At 49.0% G+C, this 18,692-nt stretch overlaps 1 protein-coding gene across 1 annotated transcript in view; it reads left to right on the forward strand.

Moving 5' to 3' along the window:
* The window catches only part of GRID2 (glutamate ionotropic receptor delta type subunit 2), a 1,033,277-nt gene that overhangs the window by 665,335 nt on the left and 349,250 nt on the right, over positions 1 to 18,692 (forward strand). The window contains exon 4 of the mRNA XM_064148337.1: positions 4,851 to 5,056. Within this exon, the coding sequence (XP_064004407.1) occupies positions 4,851 to 5,056 (206 nt within the window). The remainder of the gene's footprint in view (positions 1 to 4,850; positions 5,057 to 18,692) is intronic.

Consider the following 18,692-nt stretch of genomic DNA (forward strand, 5'->3'; position numbering starts at 1 on the left):
CAAGCAACCAGACCATGGCACTAAGTGCCCCAGCCAGGCTTGGCTTCAACACCTCCAGGCACAGCCACTCCACCACCTCCCTGGGCAGCCCATTCCAATGCCAATCACTCTCTCTGACAACAACTTCCTAACTACATCCAGCCTAGACCTCCCCTGGCACAGCTTGACAATGTGTCCCCTTCTCCTGTTGCTGCTTGCCTGGCAGCAGAGCCCAACCCCACCTGGCTACAGCCTCCCTGCAGGCAGCTGCAGACAGCAATGAGCTCTGCCCTGAGCCTCCTCTGCTGCAGGCTGCACACCCCCAGCTCCCTCAGCCTCTCCTCACAGGGCTCTGCTCCAGGCCCCTCCCCAGCCTTGCTGCCCTTCTCTCAACACCTTTCAGCACCTCAACATCTCTCTTGAATTCAGGAGCCCAGAACTGGACACAGCACTCCAGGGGTGGCCTGAGCAGTGCTGAGCACAGGGGCACAAGAACCTCCCTTGTCCTGCTGCCCACACTGCTCCTCAGCCAGCCCAGGATGACTGTGCAGTGAAAAAGCAGATACCATAGTAACGTCTGGGCAGACAATAGGTGCTTTGGCTCCAGCACCAGTCTGTCTGTGTGTTAGCTGTGGTTTTCCCCCCTCAGGAGGACAATGAGTAGTGGTGAGAGCAGGCAGCTCTGCTGCATTTTGGGAACCGCCTGCGCCTCGCCTGATTTAAAGAGAAAATAGCACTGCATCTTCTGGCTGGGCAACAGGCTGGCTAGCAAATCCAGGGCAAGAAACACCTGTGTTCCAGACATGAACAGCCCTGTGTCTCCACAGCAGAGCCATCTGTGCCACAGGTTTCTTGCCAGGTTTCTCTGCAGAAGGAGCTCATCTATTAGAGAGATGATTCCAGAGCGCGGCGCAGATATGTGCCGCTTTCAGGCAACCCAGGCAGGGAAGATAATGCAGCCCTTTCAGTGGCTGCATCTGTTCTGTGGCATATGCTTTGAATGTGATCATTGCCAGTGACTTGCTGCTGAAATATCAAAATCACCATGATGATTTAAATCATGTGGAAAGAGCAGGGTGCTTTTGTATGCTGTGTGCTGCTGCGTAGCAGCAGGTGAGCAGCACCAATACTGCATTCTTCTACCAGGGATCACAGAATCAACCAGGGTGGGAAAAACCTCTCATTGAGTCCAACCTACCAGTTAACTTTTCTAATTAACTAAAGCATTGCACTAAGTGCCTCATCCAGCCTTCTTTTAAACAGCTCAGAGGATGGTGAGTCCACCACTTCCCTGGGCAGCCCATTCCAATCACTCTTGCTGTGAAGAACTTCTTCCTATCATCCAGCCTGAACCTGCCATGGTGCAGCTTGAGGCTGTGTCCCCTCATTCTGTCCCTGGAACATTCTATCCCACTCCAAACTATCACCCAGCCCACACAAATCATGGAATCACAGAATCAAGCAGGTTGGAAGAGACCTCCAAGATCATCCAGTCCAACCTAGCACCCAGCCCTATCCAATCAACCAGACCATGGCACTAAGTGCCCCAGCCAGGCTTGGCTTCAACACCTCCAGGCACAGCCACTCCACCACCTCCCTGGGCAGCCCATTCCAATGCCAACCACTCTCTCTGCCAACAACTTCCTCCTAACATCCAGCCTGAACCTGCCCTGCCACAACTTGAGACTCTGTCCCCTTGTTCTGTTGCTGCTTGCCTGGCAGCAGAGCCAAACCCCACCTGGCTACAGCCTCCCTGCAGGGAGCTGCAAACAGCAATGAGGTCACCTCTGGATGACAGGCTGAAAGAGTTGGGGCTGTTCAGTCTGGAGAAGAGGAGGCTCCCAGGTGACCTTCTTGTGGCCTTTCAGTATCTGAAGGGCATTACAAGAAAGCTGGGGAGGGACTTTTTAGGCTGTCAGGTAGTGATAGAACTGGGGAGAGTGGAACAAAGCTAGAAATGGGTAGATTCAGAGTGGATGTTAGGAAGAAGTTGATCATCATGAGGGTGATGAGAGGCACAGGATGCCCAGGGAGGTGGTGAGACCCTGGAACAGGTTACCCAGGGGTGTGGTGGAAGCCTCATCCCTGGAGGTGTTTAAGGCCAGGCTGGATGAGGCTTTGGGCAGCCTGACCTAGTGTGAGGTGTTCTTGGGCACGGCAGAGGGGCTGGAACTGGCATATCCTTGTGGTCTCTTCCAATCTGGACTGATTCTGTGATTCTAATTGCTTGCTTGTTTGTGTTTGCAGGCATTCATGGCACACAAAAGCATATGATCCCATGATCTGACTTCTGGGATCACACAGTTTATTCAGACTATCCATCATTGCAGTGCCCTTGTACGTTCAGATCAAATGAAATTATCTTCTTGTTCTGAAAGGAGAAATAATTTGGGGCTCTTTGGTGGTTCCTGCTTACCCTGCTGTGGTGTTGTAGAAGAATGGATGAATTTAAGCTATTAATTTAAGTTTTAAGGCTTCATATGCTAAGTAACTCCCTCCCCCCCTATACTCTGATGATCTTCTACATGTCTTCTTTGTACTTCAATAATTAAAACTCCCTCTGGATAGTCTTATCCACTTTTTATTCCATGTAGCTCAGCCTTGAGTAGCTCTGCCTGGATAAGGCTCAGGAAGTCTTGAATGAAAGGGTTAAAGTAGAAAAAGAAGTGATTTTTATCATTTACATAAAACTAAGCACATTTGTAGCAGTTCAAATAACCTCTTAAATTGGTATTTAAAGTGCTGGAAAATTTCTAACGTCTCTGATTAGCCTGAATTTAATTTTCCTGATTTAGCTATTAAATAGAAGCTGTAATTAGTATCTGATTCTCTTCTGAAACTTTATTTTTAGGGTAGGCATGCATTTTATTCATGCTTAAACTACTTTTCAAGTGTATGGTAATACAGATATTCCAAGGGGGTCTGAAGAATGAGGTTGCAGTACTGAATGCCTACAGCAGCCTGAGTGCCTAAAATCCCATTTCTTGCCAATTCACAGCAGCTTGGAGCTCTAGACAAGAAATCAGACTTGCTGCCTGTGGCAGTCTGACTTACAAGACTTCCAGTGCTGAATTCTTTTTGGGGCTGTTTGGTTATAAGCTAATATGTGGCTACTCCTTTGTCATGTTGTGATGGTTTGGGAGTTACCTTACAAGCTGTGATACCAGAGAGCAGTGCAGGGGGCAGAGGAGAAGGGAAAGAGAGAGACATCAACCAGGCACTGCCTTACAAGCTGTGATACCAGAGAGCAGTGCAGGGGGCAGAGGAGAAGGGAAAGAGAGAGACATCAACCAGGCACTGCCTTACAAGCTGTGATACCAGAGAGCAGTGCAGGAGCAGAGAAGGGAAAGAGAGAGACATCAACCAGGCACTGCCTTACAAGCTGTGATACCAGAGAGCAGTGCAGGAGCAGAGAAGGGAAAGAGAGAGACATCAACCAGGCACTGCCTTACAAGCTGTGATACCAGAGAGCAGTGCAGGGGGCAGAGGAGAAGGGAAAGAGAGAGACATCAACCAGGCACTGCCTTACAAGCTGTGATGCCGGAGAGCAGTGCAGGGGGCAGAGGAGAAGGGAAAGAGAGAGACATCAACCAGGCACTGCCTTACAAGCTGTGATACCAGAGAGCAGTGCAGGGGGCAGAGGAGAAGGGAGAGACATCAACCAGGCACTGCCTTACAAGCTGTGATACCAGAGAGCAGTGCAGGGAGCAGAGAAGGGAAAGAGAGAGACATCAACCAGGCACTGCCTTACAAGCTGTGATACCAGAGAGCAGTGCAGGGAGCAGAGGAGAAGGGAAAGAGAAAGACATCAACCAGGCACTGCCTTACAAGCTGTGATACCAGAGAGCAGTGCAGGGAGCAGAGGAGAAGGGAAAGAGAGAGATCAACTAAACACTGCCTTACAAGCTGTGATACAGGAAAATGGAATGGAATAACACTGTGTGAAGGTTTGGGAGTTACCTGCCCCACTTCCACCCAATGAAATCACTGAGACTAGACTCAGTGGGCTGGAAGTTAAGGAATGAAGCTATATTTTCAGCTTAGCACAATGTACAAGCAGATATATAGACAAATATATAGTTATATATAAGTTAAAAGCAATACAGAACACAGTACCCCTCCCAGAAACCATCAGAGTCCCTAGAAGGCTCCCAACCCAAACCTCCTCCCCACTCCCTCTTTCCCACCCTTCAGAAGTAACCAGGTCGATCTCTGTATATCTCACAGGATAAATCTGGGGAGGTCTGAGATGAGATGCCAAAAAAAAAGATGACAAGGAGGATAGAGAAGAAAGAGTTAGGTCAGATGAAAGGGTTAAGGCAGAGGCAACCACACAGAGACCAGACTGCCACAGTGAGAGGAGAAGAACTGTGAGCTAGAGCAGGTCTCTCAAGACCTCATCCAACCTGGCCTTGAACAGCTCCAGGGAGGTTGTGGAGCACAGAAGCACCCAATGGGATCTTTGATCCCACTGGGTGCTTCTGTGCTCCACAACCTCCCTGGGCAACCTGTGCCAGTGTCTCACCACCCTCACTGCAAAGAACCCTTCCCTAGCATCCACTTTCAGTCTCCCCTCTGCCACTTTAAACCCATTCCCCCTCCTTCTGTCATTACAAAACCTTGTCCATAGTCCCTCCCCAGCCTTCCTGTAGCCCCCTTCAGATACTGGAAGGCCACTATAAGGTCTCCTGGAAGTCTTCTCCAGGCTGCAGAGCCCCAACTCTTGTAGCCTGTCCTCATAGCAGAGCTGCTGGGGAGAAGAAACTCCCTAGAGATCTACCTGAACAAAACGCTTCATAGGATGACAAGTTACTGGTGTCTTTTTGTCACCACTTGCCATAAAGATCTTGTTTGCTGTCTGCTTTTCCTAGATATCCGTGGAATTCAAGAGTTCCTGGACAAAGTGTCTCAACAGGGAATGGATGTGGCCTTGCAGAAGGTAGAAAACAACATCAATAAGATGATCACAGGGCTCTTCGCCACTATGCGAATAGAGGAACTGAACCGCTACCGGGACACTCTGAGGCGAGCTATCCTCATCATGAACCCCTCCACAGCCAAGTCCTTCATAACAGAGGTATGTAGTTAGCAGCCCTGGCTTCTCCTTTTCTTCATCAAGGCTGCAACTACTCATAGGATCATGGAATGGTTTAGGTTGGAAGGGATCTCAAAGCTCATCCAGCTCCAACCCCCCCGCCATAGGCAGGGATGCCTCCTAGAACAGGTTGCTCAAGGCTTCATCCAAGCTGGTCCTGAATACTTCCATCATCTGCTTTGGTGAGTGGCATTCCAAAAGAGATTGTCACATCAGGCAGCTTATGCCCAGCACAACAGCATCTAGTTGGAGTGTGAGGTGAGCAGGGCCCACAGGGTGCTGGTCGATGGAGTTAAATCCAGTTACCAGCCAGTCACTAGTGGTGGTCCTCAGGGATCTGTGTTGGGATCACTTCTGTTTAACATCTTTATGGGTGACCTTTATTCAGGCATAGAACCATAGAATCAAGCAGGTTGGAAGAGAGCTCCAAGCTCAGCCAGCCCAACCTAGAACCCAGCCCTGCCCAACCAACCAGACCATGGCACTAAGTGCCCCAGCCAGGCTTGGCTTCAACACCTCCAGGCACAGCAACTCCACCACCTCCCTGGGCAGCCCATTCCAATGCCAATCACTCTCTCTGATAACAACTTCCTAACAACATCCAGCCTGAACCTGCCCCAACACAACTTGAGACTGTGTCCCCTTCTTCTGTTGCTGCTTGCCTGGCAGCAGAGCCCAACCCCACCTGGCTACAGCCTCCCTGCAGGGAGCTGCAGACAGCAATGAGCTGTGCCCTGAGCCTCCTCTGCTGCAGGCTGCACACCCCCAGCTCCCTCAGCCTCTCCTCACAGGGCTCTGCTCCAGGCCCCTCCCCAGCTTTATCACCCTTCTCTGGACACCTTCCAGCACCTCAACATCTGAGGGGCCCAGAACTGGACACAGTACTCAAGGTATGGCCTGACCAGTGTTGAGTGCAGGGGAAGAATAACCTGTCTCATCCTACTAGCCACACTATTCCTGATACAGGCCAGGATGCAGTAGGCTCTCTTGCCCATCTGGACACACTGCTGATGAGTCTTCAGCTATTCTCTACCAGTACCCCCAGGTCCCTTTCTTCCTGGCTGCTCTCCAGCCACTCTGTCCCCAGCCTGTAGTGCTGCTTGGGGAAATAGAGAGGGTCAGCAGTAAGTTCATAGATGACACAAAGTTAGGTGGCAGTGTGATTTGAATGAGAGTAGGGAGGGTCTTCAGAGAGACCTGGATAGGCTTAGAGTAATGAGCCAACATTAATGGGAGGAGTTTCAACAAGGCCAAATGCCAGGTCCTGCACTTGGGCCACAACAACCCCAAGCAACTCTACAGGCAGCCCTACTGTGTGGGCAAGTATGTAATAAAGCCTGTGGATTGCTAAAGCTTAAATGTGCTGGTTTGAGGCTGATTGGGATATTTTAAAGAGAAAAAATAGATGCTAGGCTGTGAAAAGGAAACAGTGGTGATGGCTGCTGCACTCATAGGCTTGCTGAGAAGGACAAAAACAGGAACACAAACAGACATAACATGGAGTGTGATTCTCTGTCAGAGTCAGTGTCTCTGCTTCTCTCCCTGGGCTGCTTCTGTCTAATCCTTCTGCTTCTAACCCCTCTGGTGTGGGTCTCTGTTGGAGTCTGTCTCTGCTTTTCTCCCTGGGCTGCTGCTCTCTAATCCTTCTGCTTCTAACCCCCCTGGTGTGGGTCTCTGTTGGAGTCTGTCTCTGCTTTTCTCCCTGGGCTGCTTCTGTGTACCTAATCCTTCTGCTTCTAACCCCCCTGGTGTGGGTCTCTGTTGGAGTCTGTCTCTGCTTTTCTCCCTGGGCTGCTTCTGTGCACCTAATCCTTCTGCTTCTGACCCCCCTGGTGTGATTCTCTGTCAGAGTCAGTGTCTCTGCTTTTCTCCCTGGGCTGCTGTGTACCTAATCCTTCTGCTTCTAACCTCCCCTCCAACCTCACCTTGCAAGTAAGACAAACTCTGGGGTAAGGTAGAGGGGTGGAAGGGAGGTGGCAGGGTGGTTGGGAGCCCCTCCTGGGCACTCTGGTTTCTGGCAGGGCTGTTGTGTGTCTGTATCACCTTTACCTTGTCTATTCCTGTCTCTAGCTGTAACTGTTGTAACTCTGCTTGTATCTTGTGCTGAGCTGTGAATACAAAGCTTCATTCCTCAACTCCCAGCTGACTGAGTCTAGTCTGGGTGATTTCCTGAGAGTGGGAGGTGGGCAGGTAACTCCCAAGCCATCACAGTTAAGGATATTCCTAAGCAATTGAAGTGTGGCCATGAGCATTCCAAAGGCTGCCCTGTATCTGATCAGTTTAACTTGGCAGTCTGGTTTAACGTAGCAGATTTAGCATGCGGAGCTTCGGAGCAGCCAGGAGGAAAGAGACCTGGGGGTACTGATAGATAGTAGCTGAAGATGAGGCAGCAGTGTGCCCAGGTGGCCAAGAGAGCCAATGGCATCCTGGCCTGCATCAGGAGCAGTGTGGCCAGTAGGACAAGGGAGGTTATTCTGCCCCTGTACTCAGCACTGGTCAGGCCACCCCTGGAGTGCTGTGTCCAGTTCTGGGCCCCTCAATTCAAGAGAGATGTTGAGGTGCTGGAACATGTCCAGAGAAGGGCAACAAAGCTGGTGAGGGGCCTGGAGCACAAACCCTATGAGGAGAGGCTGAGGGAGCTGGGGGTGTGCAGCCTGGAGAAGAGGAGGCTCAGGGGTGATCTTATTACTGTCTACAACTACCTGAAGGGACATTGTAGCCAGGTGGGGGATGGCCTCTTCTCCCAGGTAACCAGCAATAGAACAAGGGGACACAGTCTCAAGTTGTAGGTCTAGGTTGGATGTTAGGAAGAAGTTCTTCACAGAGAGAGTGATTTCCCATTGGAATGGGCTGCCCAGGGAGGTGGTGGAGGCACCGTCCCTGGAGGTCTTCAAGAAAAGCCTGGATGAGGCACTTAGTGCCATGGTCTGGTTGGTTGGCCAGGGCTGGGTGCTAGGTTGGACTGGATGAGCTTGGAGGTCTCTTCCAACCTGCTTGATTCTATGATTCTCCTTCTATGATTCTATGAAGTTAAAATGAAACAACTTCGTGTGTAGACAAACCCCTGGCTTTTTTCTGGCCAGGGAAATCTCTGCCTAGCTGGATTCTGCTGTCAGCCTCTCTCCCCAGACCTCACATAGTCTCTGCTGCTTGGTCTTGATGCTTACAGGACTGATTGGCCTGAACCCGCTCATTGTTTAGCTTAGAAGAGGCTTTATTCACTGTGCAACAGCTGGAGTTAAGTGTGGGCTTGATTACTATGCAAGTAACAACTTAATAGTCAGACTCTGGCCTGTGTAAATAGGCAGTCTGTAAAGTGGAGATTCCCTCTGGTAGGATTTACCTTTCTTCTGACTCTTTGAAATTCTTATCTCTAAGTTAGAAGATTCTGGAGTAATTTTAGTTTGGTTTTCTTGTTAGATCACTTCTTTCTCTCCAGCTGCTCTATATCTCTGCCCTGCTCAGACCACATCTTCAGTACTGTGTTTAGTTCTGGGCTCCCCAGTTGCAGAGGGACAGGGATCTGCTGGAGAGGGTCCACTGGAGGGCTAGGAGGATGATGAGGGGACTGGAGGGCATGGCTGGTGAGGAGAGGCTGAGGGACCTGGGGCTGCTTAGTCTGGAGAAGAGAAGACTGAGAGGGGATTGGATCAATGTTTATAAGTAGCTGAGGGCTGCCAGGAGAGGGGGTCAGACTCTGCTCACTGCTGCCTGGGATAGGACAAGCAGCAATGGGTGTAAGGCTGCAGCACAGGAGGTTCCAGCTCAACACAAGGGGGAACTTCTTTGCTGTAAGGGTCCCAGAGCCCTGGCACAGGCTGCCCAGAGAGGTTGTGGAGTCTCTTTCTCTGGAACCTTTCAAGGCCTGTCTGGATGTGTTCCTGTGTGCTCTGTGTTAGATAGGATTGTCCTGCTCTGGCAGGGGGGTTGGAGTGGATGATCTCCTTGGGTCCCTTCCAACCTCTGACATCCTGTGATCTATACTTATAAGCTCAAGAAAATGAGAACTAAGATTTACTAACATATGAATACATTGTTCTGGCTAAGGAGATGAAAAGCTACCTTCTTTATAATGCTTGTGGTTTAGTTTTCCCTGTAGGGCATGTGTCAAGGGTTGGGGCACAGCTGACCACTAAACAAGTGACATGAACCCTATGAACTCCTCTGCCTTCCCAAAAGGAATGAGGAAGGGAATAAGGGAGAGGGTAATTGGTAAAGAAAACTTAAACTCCTTTGATGAAAACAATCACAAGAAAATTATATATTTTAAAAAAATAATATCTATGTGTGATATATAATAATAATAACACTAATAAATTAATATATATTAAATATATATTGTATGTTTATGTATATTGAATAGAAATAAACCATATTCAATATAAGTAATATCTATATATATAAAATATTAATCACACATATATATATATATATATAAAACTAACACAAAATACATACAAAACTATATTGTATATCAAGTATATACAGAATGAACACCCAATTACAGGACATGGCCTCAAGAGGTGCCAGGGAAGATTCAGGCTGGATGTCAGGAGGAAGTTGTTGTCAGAGAGAGTGATTGGCATTGGAATGGGCTGCCCAGGGAGGTGGTGGAGTGGCTGTGGCTGGAGGTGTTGAAGCCAAGCCTGGCTGGGGCACTTAGTGCCATGGTCTGGTTGCTTGGCCAGGGCTGGGTGCTAGGTTGGGCTGTCTGAGCTTGGTGATCTCTTCCAACCTGCTTGATTCTATGATTCTAAGAAATACTGCACTCACAGGGCAGAAGGCTGTGGTCAAGGAATTGAGCTGCTGGTGTCTGAAGTAACAGAGTGAGCAGTGTCCCCACCCCTGGAGGTGTTTAAGAGGAGGCTGCCTATGGCAGGGGGTTGGAACTGGATGATCCTTGAGGTCCCTTCCAACCTGAACCATCTTGTGATTCTGTGATGCTATAAATTCAGGTTGCAAAGGAGATTCTGAAACTGATAAAGCAACCTTGAGGGGCAAGACCTTAGGAAGGTGCTTTCAGTGGGACCAAAATGCTCTCAGTGCATCTCTGCTTTGCAGTTTAGCTGTTTAGTTAAGGAAACTGTACCTTATCAGCTGTGTGCAGAAATATGGATATGTTATTCTGTGCAAAGACTCCAGGAGCTGATAGCAAGCCTACAAAGGGAGCATGATTCAGCTGATTCTGCTTATTAGGTGTAGAGGAGAATTATGTCAAGTAGCTGAAAACTTTGTGCATTAAATTCCAGTCAGCCATGGGTGAGAGAGCCCTAGCATCAGCCAGGGATTTTGCTGCAGCTTTGACAGCCAAACTCTGGGAGGCCTTGTTCTAGGAGCTGAAATCTTCTCACCTCTAGCTGTCAGTTCTTGCCCTCAACACAGAGGTTATAACCCCAGCAGCAAGCATGGTAGACATGAGTTTGTACCTTGCTGCCCCTTGCTCGGTCTCTGCACTGGATTCTGCTGTAGTGTGGTGATCTCCTGCAGAAAGAGGCAGGAACACTTTTTAACTGCAGCAGTGAGATGCAGCTGCTTATCAAGTAAACATTTCAGAGCAGTGGCAACAGGTTATCAGCTAACAAAGCTATTGGGGGGGCTTGATCATTTCATAGAATCACAGAATCAATCAGGTTGGAAGAGAGCTCCAAGCTCAGCCAGCCCAACCTAGCACCCAGCCCTGGCCAAGCAACCAGGCCATGGCACTAAGTGCCCCAGCCAGGCTTGGCTTCAACACCTCCAGCCACACAGACTCCACCACCTCCCTGGGCAGCCCATTCCAATGCCAATCACTCTCTCTGACAACAACTTCCTCCTAACATCCAGCCTAGACCTCCCCTGGCACAACTTCACACTGTGTCCCCTTCTCCTGTTGCTGCTTGCCTGGCAGCAGAGCCCAACCCCACCTGGCTACAGCCTCCCTGCAGGGAGCTGCAGACAGCAATGAGCTCTGCCCTGAGCCTCCTCTGCTGCAGGCTGCACCCCCCCAGCTCCCTCAGCCTCTCCTCACAGGGCTGTGCTCCAGGCCCCTCCCCAGCCTTGCTGCCCTTCTCCAAACACCTTCCAGCACCTCAGCATCTCTCTTGAATGAAGGAGCCCAGAACTGGACACAGCACTCAAGGTGTGGCCTGAGCAGTGCTGAGTCCAGGGGCAGAGTCACCTCCTTTGTCCTACTGGCCACATGCATCACAGAAGTCTGTTATAACTACTTCAAATGTCAAACAGTCAGCAAAACAGTCAGCTGCCAACTCTGAGACTGGCAGCAGTAAGTCCTGTGTGTACATAGCTGTGCCTATTGTACTCCATAGGTGTTGCTTTAGTTGTCTTTATTCATTGTAACAGAAAATTAAAGCCACATAGCTTTTAGGCACTAGTATGATCTACTCCAAAGGCTTTTTGCTCAATTGAGTTATTTTTCCAACCTAGGCTGTACTGAAATAAGATTATAGAATCATAGAATGGTTTAGGTTGGAAAGGACCTCAAGGATCATCCAGTTCCAAACCTCTGCCATAGGGAGGGGCATCTCCCAATAGAAGAGGTCACTCCAGAGCTCACCCATCATTGCTGTGTTGAAGCCTTGCAAAGCTAGGACTTCCAAATTCAAGTGTGTAAAGGCTGCTTAGGAATAGTCTCAGACACCTCCTGCTAGAACAGGTTGCTCAAGGACTCATCCAACCTGGCCTTCAGCACCTCCAGGGAGGCAGTGGAGCACAGAAGCACCCAATGGGATCAAAGATCAAAAATCACATTGGGTGCTTCTGTGCTCCACAACCTCCCTGGGCAACCTGTGCCAGTGTCTCACCACCCTCACTGCAAACAACTTCTTCCTAACATCCACTTTCAATCTCTCCTCTGCCAGTTCAAACCCATTCCTCCTCCTTCTACCAGACCTTGTCAATAGTCCCTCCCCAGCCTTCCTGTAGCCCCCTTCAGATACTGGAAGGCCACTCCAAGGTCTCCTGGAAGCCCTCCCTTCTCCAGGCTGCAGATGGATAGAGAGAAGCTTCTTATCTTGGATGGAGAGAAGCTGCACTCACCCTTTCATGAATAAAAGAAATCTAAGTAAATGAAATGTTAAAACAGGCAGGGGAAACAAAATGAAGCAGAGAAATGAAGTGCTAAGTAGCTCTTGCCATGTAGTGGACAAGTGAAAAAGAGGGAGGAAAGCAAATGCTTAAGAAGCAAATGGAATCTAAAAATACTCCATGGTCTTGAACCTTCCCCAGGTTATCTTTCTAGTGATTACAGAGAATAAATTGGGAAGTAGCATTTATTCTGTGACTTGATGTTACTCCCTGTGGCAAGTGTCCTGGGTTTTATTATATGTGATTATTACTCCTCTGTTGAAAATAATGATAGGTCACTTTAAACTGTAGTGTTTGATAAAAAACACAATTTTTTCCCTCTTAGAATGACATAATAATTGTTTCAGCAGGCTTCAGCTTCAGGTCTGATCATGCAGCTAAGCACAGACCACTTAGATATAAAGACCAGGGTTTGGGTTAGTGTTACACGGTACAGGAAACCTGGGGAGGGACTCTGTAAGGTGTCAGGGAGTGATAGGGCTGGGAGGAATAGAGCAAAATTAGATGTCAGACCTATATGTACACATCAGACTGGGCATCAGGAGGAAGTTGTTGGTGATGAGAGTGGTGAGAGGCTGGCATGGGTTGCCCAGGGAGGTGGTTGAGGCCCCATGGCTGGAGGTGTTTAAGGCCAGGCTGGATGAGGCTGTGGCCAGCCTGCTCTAGGGTATCACAGTATCACAGTATCATCAGGGTTGGAAGAGACCTCACAGATCATCAAGTCCAACCCTTTAGCACAGAGCTCAAGGCTAGACCATGGCAGGTAGGGTGTCCCTGGGCATGGCAGGGGAGTTGGAACTGGCTGCTCCTTGTGGTCCCTTCCAACCCTGACTGATTCTAGGATTCTGTGAAAACTAGAAGTGGGGAGATGCAGATTGGATGTTAGGAAGAAGTTCTTCAGCATGAGGGTGCAGTGGTTGCCCAGGGAGGTGGTGGAAACCTCATCCATGGAGGTCAGTTCAGGCTGGATGTGGCTCTGAGCAACCTGCTCTAGTGTGAGGTGTGTAAGTGTTTAGGCTTGTTGTTAGGAAGAAGTTCCACATGGAAATTCAAGAGAGATGTTGAAGTGCTTGAATGTGTCCATAGAAGGGTGACAAGGCTGGTGAGAGACTGTGAGGAGAGGCTGAGGGAGCTGGGGGTGTGCAGCCTGCAGAAGAGGAGGCTCAGGGCAGAGCTCATTGCTGGCTACAAGTAACTGAAGGGAGGCTGTAGCCAGGTGGGGTTGGTCTCTTCTGCCAGGCAAGCAGCAAGAGAACAAAGGAGGAAGTTGTTGTCAGAGAGACTGATTGGCATTGGAATGGGCTGCCCAGGGAGGTGGTGGAGTTGCTGTGCCTGGAGGTGTTGAAGCCAAGCCTGGCTGGGGCACTTAGTGCCATGGTCTGGTTGCTTGGGCAGGGCTGGGTGCTAGGTTGGGCTGTCTGAGCTTGGAGCTCTCTTCCAACCTGCTTGATTCTATGATTCTATGATTGGACAGGGCTGGGTGCTAGGTTGGACTGGCTGATTTCAGAGGTCTTTTCCAACCTGGTTGATTCTATGATTGTCTGATTGGACAGGGCTGGGTGCTAGGTTGGACTGGGTAAGCTTGGAGGTCTCTTCCAACCTGGTTTGCTCTATGATTCTCTGATTCTCTTCCTGTCCCAATCTGTAATTTGCAATGCAGATTCATGTGTCCAAGTACAACTGCTTAAATTCATCAAAGAGAGAGTGATTTCCCATTGGAATGGGGTGCCCAGGGAGGTGCTGGAGGCACCATCCCTGGGGGTCTTCAAGAAAAGCCTGGATGAGGCACTTAGTGCCATGGTCTGGTTGATTGGATAGGGCTGGGTGATAGGTTGGACTGGATGATCTTGGAGGTCTCTTCCAACCTGGCTGATTCTATGATTCTAAGTGTTGTGCTTTATTACAAACAAAAAACTTTAGTCAACCTTCTATTGTGCTTGAGAGAAAAGAAGGAAATCTTCAGTGATTAAGTGCTGAGTAGAAGTTTTGTTTGTGCTTTATTGCAATAATCTTCTTTTGTTTGTGCTTTATTACAATCTCATTTCATTTGTGCTTTATTACAACCTCATTTTATTTGTGCTTTATGACAATCTCATTTAAGTTGTGCTTTATTACAGTGTCATTTTTAGTTGTGCTTTATTGCAGTCTCATTTTATTTGCACTTGATTATAAACTCATAATATTTGCTGGGGTGTAGACAAGTGTTTGGTTATGCTTTCCTACAAGCTTCTTTGTGTTACTCTCCATGGCTTTTAGAGACTGACTCAGTGGCAGTCTCTTCTTTGGGATCTTGCTAGGTTATGCCTTTTTCTTGAGTGAAACAAGTACAAGAGGAGCTGCCCTCCCACGGTCTTTAAACATGGAATAATTCTTCCCTTCTCCTATTCATGGAGGCTGTTCTTTGTCTTGCTTGCTTCAGATACTACCAGAGTTAATTATATTCTCCTGTTGTTATACCAACCATTTTAATTGGATCTGATAGTCTTGGTTACTGCTTATTCTTCCTGCCTGCTTTTATAACTTCCCTATATGTGCCTTTATTAATGCTCCTCTTGGGAGGAAAAATGTCATCCTATAGAGAGCAAATTGCTTCCATCCCCCAGACAGAATAACTGCGTGACAAGGACATGAAGGAAACAAAGCTAATGCACACACAGTGTATTAAAGTACATGTTTCCCAGAGAACTAAAGGGAGGGAGGAGGCTGATTGCTGCAGGTGTCATAAAAATCCCACTCTGAACCTCTACAAAACTAAAATGCAATTGACTGCCATGGGGTGAGTGTCTTTTTGACAGCTAAAGATTAACTTGCAATAGAGATAAAGTCTGTGGTACATGATACTCAGTGGCTCTGACTGTTGAAGAGATCACAGAATCACAGAGGTATCCAGGTTGGAAAAGCCCAAGTCCAACCCAGAACCCTACTCTACAAGGTTCGCCTTAAACCATAGCCTCAAGCACCACATCCAAACCACTCTTAAACACACCCAGGCTGGGTGACTGCACCACCTCCCTGGGCAGCTCATTCCAGTCCCTGACCACTCTCTCCAGGAAAAAAAACTTTTCCTAATATCCAAGCTAAACCTCCTCAGTCTCAGCTTGAGGCCATTGCCCCTTGTTCTGTCTCCAACTACATGTGAGCAGAGCCCAGCAGCAGCCTCTCCACAATGTCCCTTCAGGTAGTTGTAGACAGCAATGAGGTCTCCCCTCAGCCTCCTCTGTTTCACACTGGCCATCCCCAGCTCCCTCAGTTGCTCCTCATAAAACTTATTCTCCAGACCCTTCCCCAGCTTCGTTAACCTCCTCTGGACCTGCTCCAGCACCTCCACATCTCTCTTGTATTGCAGTGCCCAAAACTGAACACAACACTCAAGCTGTGGCCTCACCAGAGCTTAGTACAAGGAGACAGTTTTTAATCCCAGCCAGGATGCCATTGGTTCTTCTTGGCCACCTGAGCACACTGCTGGCTCACATTCAGCTGCCTGTCTAGGATGTATGCCTGTCTAAGATGATGAAATGAAGTGTTAAACTAGATGATCCTTAAAAGTCCTTTCCAAGCCAATCAGTGCAGTGATTCTCTAGTTTTCTGGAGCAGTCTGAGAAGTGATACCATGCTCCAGAGTGTCAGGGTTTCTTGGAATGTGAATCTTGAAAACATGAGATTTTCTGGGGACAGGAATCTACATTTATCTTAAGGGAGCTCTGCTTTCATCTTCCAGATGCTGCTGTAGGTCACAGCTGGGACCAGTGGTGTTCTCCAAGGATCAGTGCTAGGCCCAATCCTGTTCAATATCTTTATTGATGACCTGGATGAGGGAATTGAGTCCAGCATCAGTAAATCTGCAGATGACACCAAGCTAAGAGCAGCTGTGGAACTGTTGGAGGGTAGGAGAGCCCTGCAGAGGGACCTGGCCAGGCTGGATGGGTGGGCAGAGGCCAATGGGATGAGACTGAACAAGGCCAAGTGCAGGGTTCTGCACTTTGGCCACAACAACCCCAAGCAGCACTACAGGCTGGGGCCAGAGTGGCTGAGAGCAGCCAGGAGGAAAGGGACCTGGGGGTACTGATAGATAGTAGCTGAAGATGAGCCAGCAGTGTGCCCAGGTGGCCAAGAGAGCCAATGGCATCCTGGCCTGCATCAGGAACAGTGTGGCCAGTAGGACAAGGGAGGTTCTTCTGCCCCTGTGCTCAGCACTGCTCAGGCCACACCTTGAGTGCTGTGTCCAGTTCTGGGCTCCTCCATTCAAGAGAGATGTTGAGGTGCTGGAACATGTCCAGAGAAGGGCAACAAAGCTGGGGAGGGGCCTGGAGCAGAGCCCTGTGAGGAGAGGCTGAGGGAGCTGGGGGTGTGCAGCCTGCAGCAGAGGAGGCTCAGGGCAGAGCTCATTGCTGCCTGCAGCTGCCTGAAGGGAGGCTGTAGCCAGGTGGGGTTGGGCTCTTCTGCCAGGCAAACAGCAAGAGAACAAGGGGACACAGTGTGAAGTTGTGTCAGGGCAGGTCTAGGCTGGATGTTGTTAGGAAGTTGTTGTCAGAGAGAGTGATTGGCATTGGAATGGGCTGCCCAGGGAGGTGGTGGAGTCACCATCCCTGGAGGTGTTGAAGCAAAGCCTGGATGAGGCACTTAGTGCCATGGTCTGGTTGATTGGATAGGGCTGGGTGCTAGGTTGGGCTGGCTGAGCTTGGAGGTCTCTTCCAACCTGCTTGATTCTATGATTCTGTGATTCTATGATAAAAGCAACAGATACCTGTGCTGTCAGCACAGTTTAAGGAGAGGCCTGTCATGAAAGCACAGGACAAAAGCAAAAGAGCAAAAGGAGATGTGCAAGCTGACATTGTTGGCCAACAGGGTTAAAAGAGGGAAGTTGTGTTTGGTTCTTTGTGTCTCACATTGCCTCTGAGGCAGCATCGCTGGGGAGTTTGCTGAACACAAATTTAGAACAGAGTAAATGAAGAAGAGAGTTTTGGATTTAGTGGATTTGGGTAGGTTTGGAATTCTGTAAGTGAAGTAGCCTTAAAGAGTGGTTCATGTAAGACATTCTTTAGGCTATAACTGCAGCAGAGCAGGGGGTCCTTGCAAGTGAAAAAAAACTCCAACCCAACCAGAATCACAGAATGGGTTAGGTTGGAAATGACCTCAAAGCTCAGCCACTTCCAACCCCCTGCCATAGGCAGGGACACCTCCTGCTAGAACAAGGTGCTCAAGGTCTCATCCAGCCTGGCCTTGAACACCTCCAGGGAGGTTGTGGAGCACAGAAGCACCCAATGGGATCTTTGATCTTTGATCCCATTGGGTGCTTCTGTGCTCCACAACCTCCCTGGGCAACCTGTGCCAGTGTCTCACCACCCTCACTGCAAACAACTTCTTCCTAACATCCACTTTCAATCTCCCCTCTGCCAGTTCAAACCCATTCCTCCTCATCCTCTCATTACCAGACCTTGTCAATAGTCCCTCCCCAGCCTTCCTGTAGCCCCCTTCAGGTACTGCAAGGCCACTCCAAGGTCTCCTGGAAGCCTTCTCTTCTCCAGGCTGCAGAGCCCCAACTCTCTCAGCCTGTCCTCACCGCAAAGCTGCTGCAGCCCTCTCAGCATCCTCATGGCCTCCTCTGGACTGGCTCCAGCAGTCCAGAGGAGGGCCACAAAGATCATTTGTTGATGCATCCTTACAGGAGCAATCTAAGAGTGAGTCTGATTTGTGCTTCTTTGATTCTTGGTTGTTGGGTTTGTTTTTTTAGCTGACTTTTATTTTAGGAAGTGGAAATCATTCCTTTTAAAACCAAACCAGGATTTATTGATGTGTTGTTTCGTGTATATTTGTCTAACACATGCTTGAGCCCAGAAAAAAAGTGTGGGTTTAGTGCAGAGATGATGCCAACAGGATGCTGCTGGTGGGATCAGTATTTAAGCAACAAAGCCTGTGGTTGATTTCTGTCAAGTTGTTAAATGCTGGAAACATTTTACTGACTTTTAAGAGCTCTGTGATGGTTTGGGAGTTCCCTGCCCCTCTGTTCTTATGAAATCACCCAGACTAGACTCAGCTGAGCTGGCAGCTAAGGAATGAAGCTTTGTATTCACAGCTCAGCACAAGATACAAGCAGAGAGTTACAACAGTTACAGCTAGAGACAGGAATAGACAAGTTAAAGGTAACCCAGAAACACAACAGCCCTGCCAGAAACCAGAGTCCCCAGGAGGGGCTCCCAACCACCCTGCCACCTCCCTTCCACCCCTCTACACTACCCCAGAGTTTGTCTTATGTGCAAGGTGAGGTTGGAGGATTGGCAAGGGAGGTTAGAAGCAGAAGGATTAGTTAGACAGAAGCAGCCCAGGGAGAGAAGCACAGACACTGACTCCAACAGAGACCCACACTAGAGGGGTTAGAGGCAGAAGGATTAGTTACACAGAAGCAGCCCAGGGAGAGAAGCACAGACACTGACTCCAACAGAGACCCACACCAGAGGGGTTAGAGGCAGAAGGATTAGTGACACAGAAGCAGCCCAGGGAGAGAAGCACAGACACTGACTCCAACAGAGACCCACAC

The sequence above is a fragment of the Pogoniulus pusillus genome, chromosome 9 (assembly GCF_015220805.1).
Source record: "Pogoniulus pusillus isolate bPogPus1 chromosome 9, bPogPus1.pri, whole genome shotgun sequence".
NCBI classification, from domain to species: Eukaryota; Metazoa; Chordata; class Aves; order Piciformes; family Lybiidae; genus Pogoniulus; species Pogoniulus pusillus.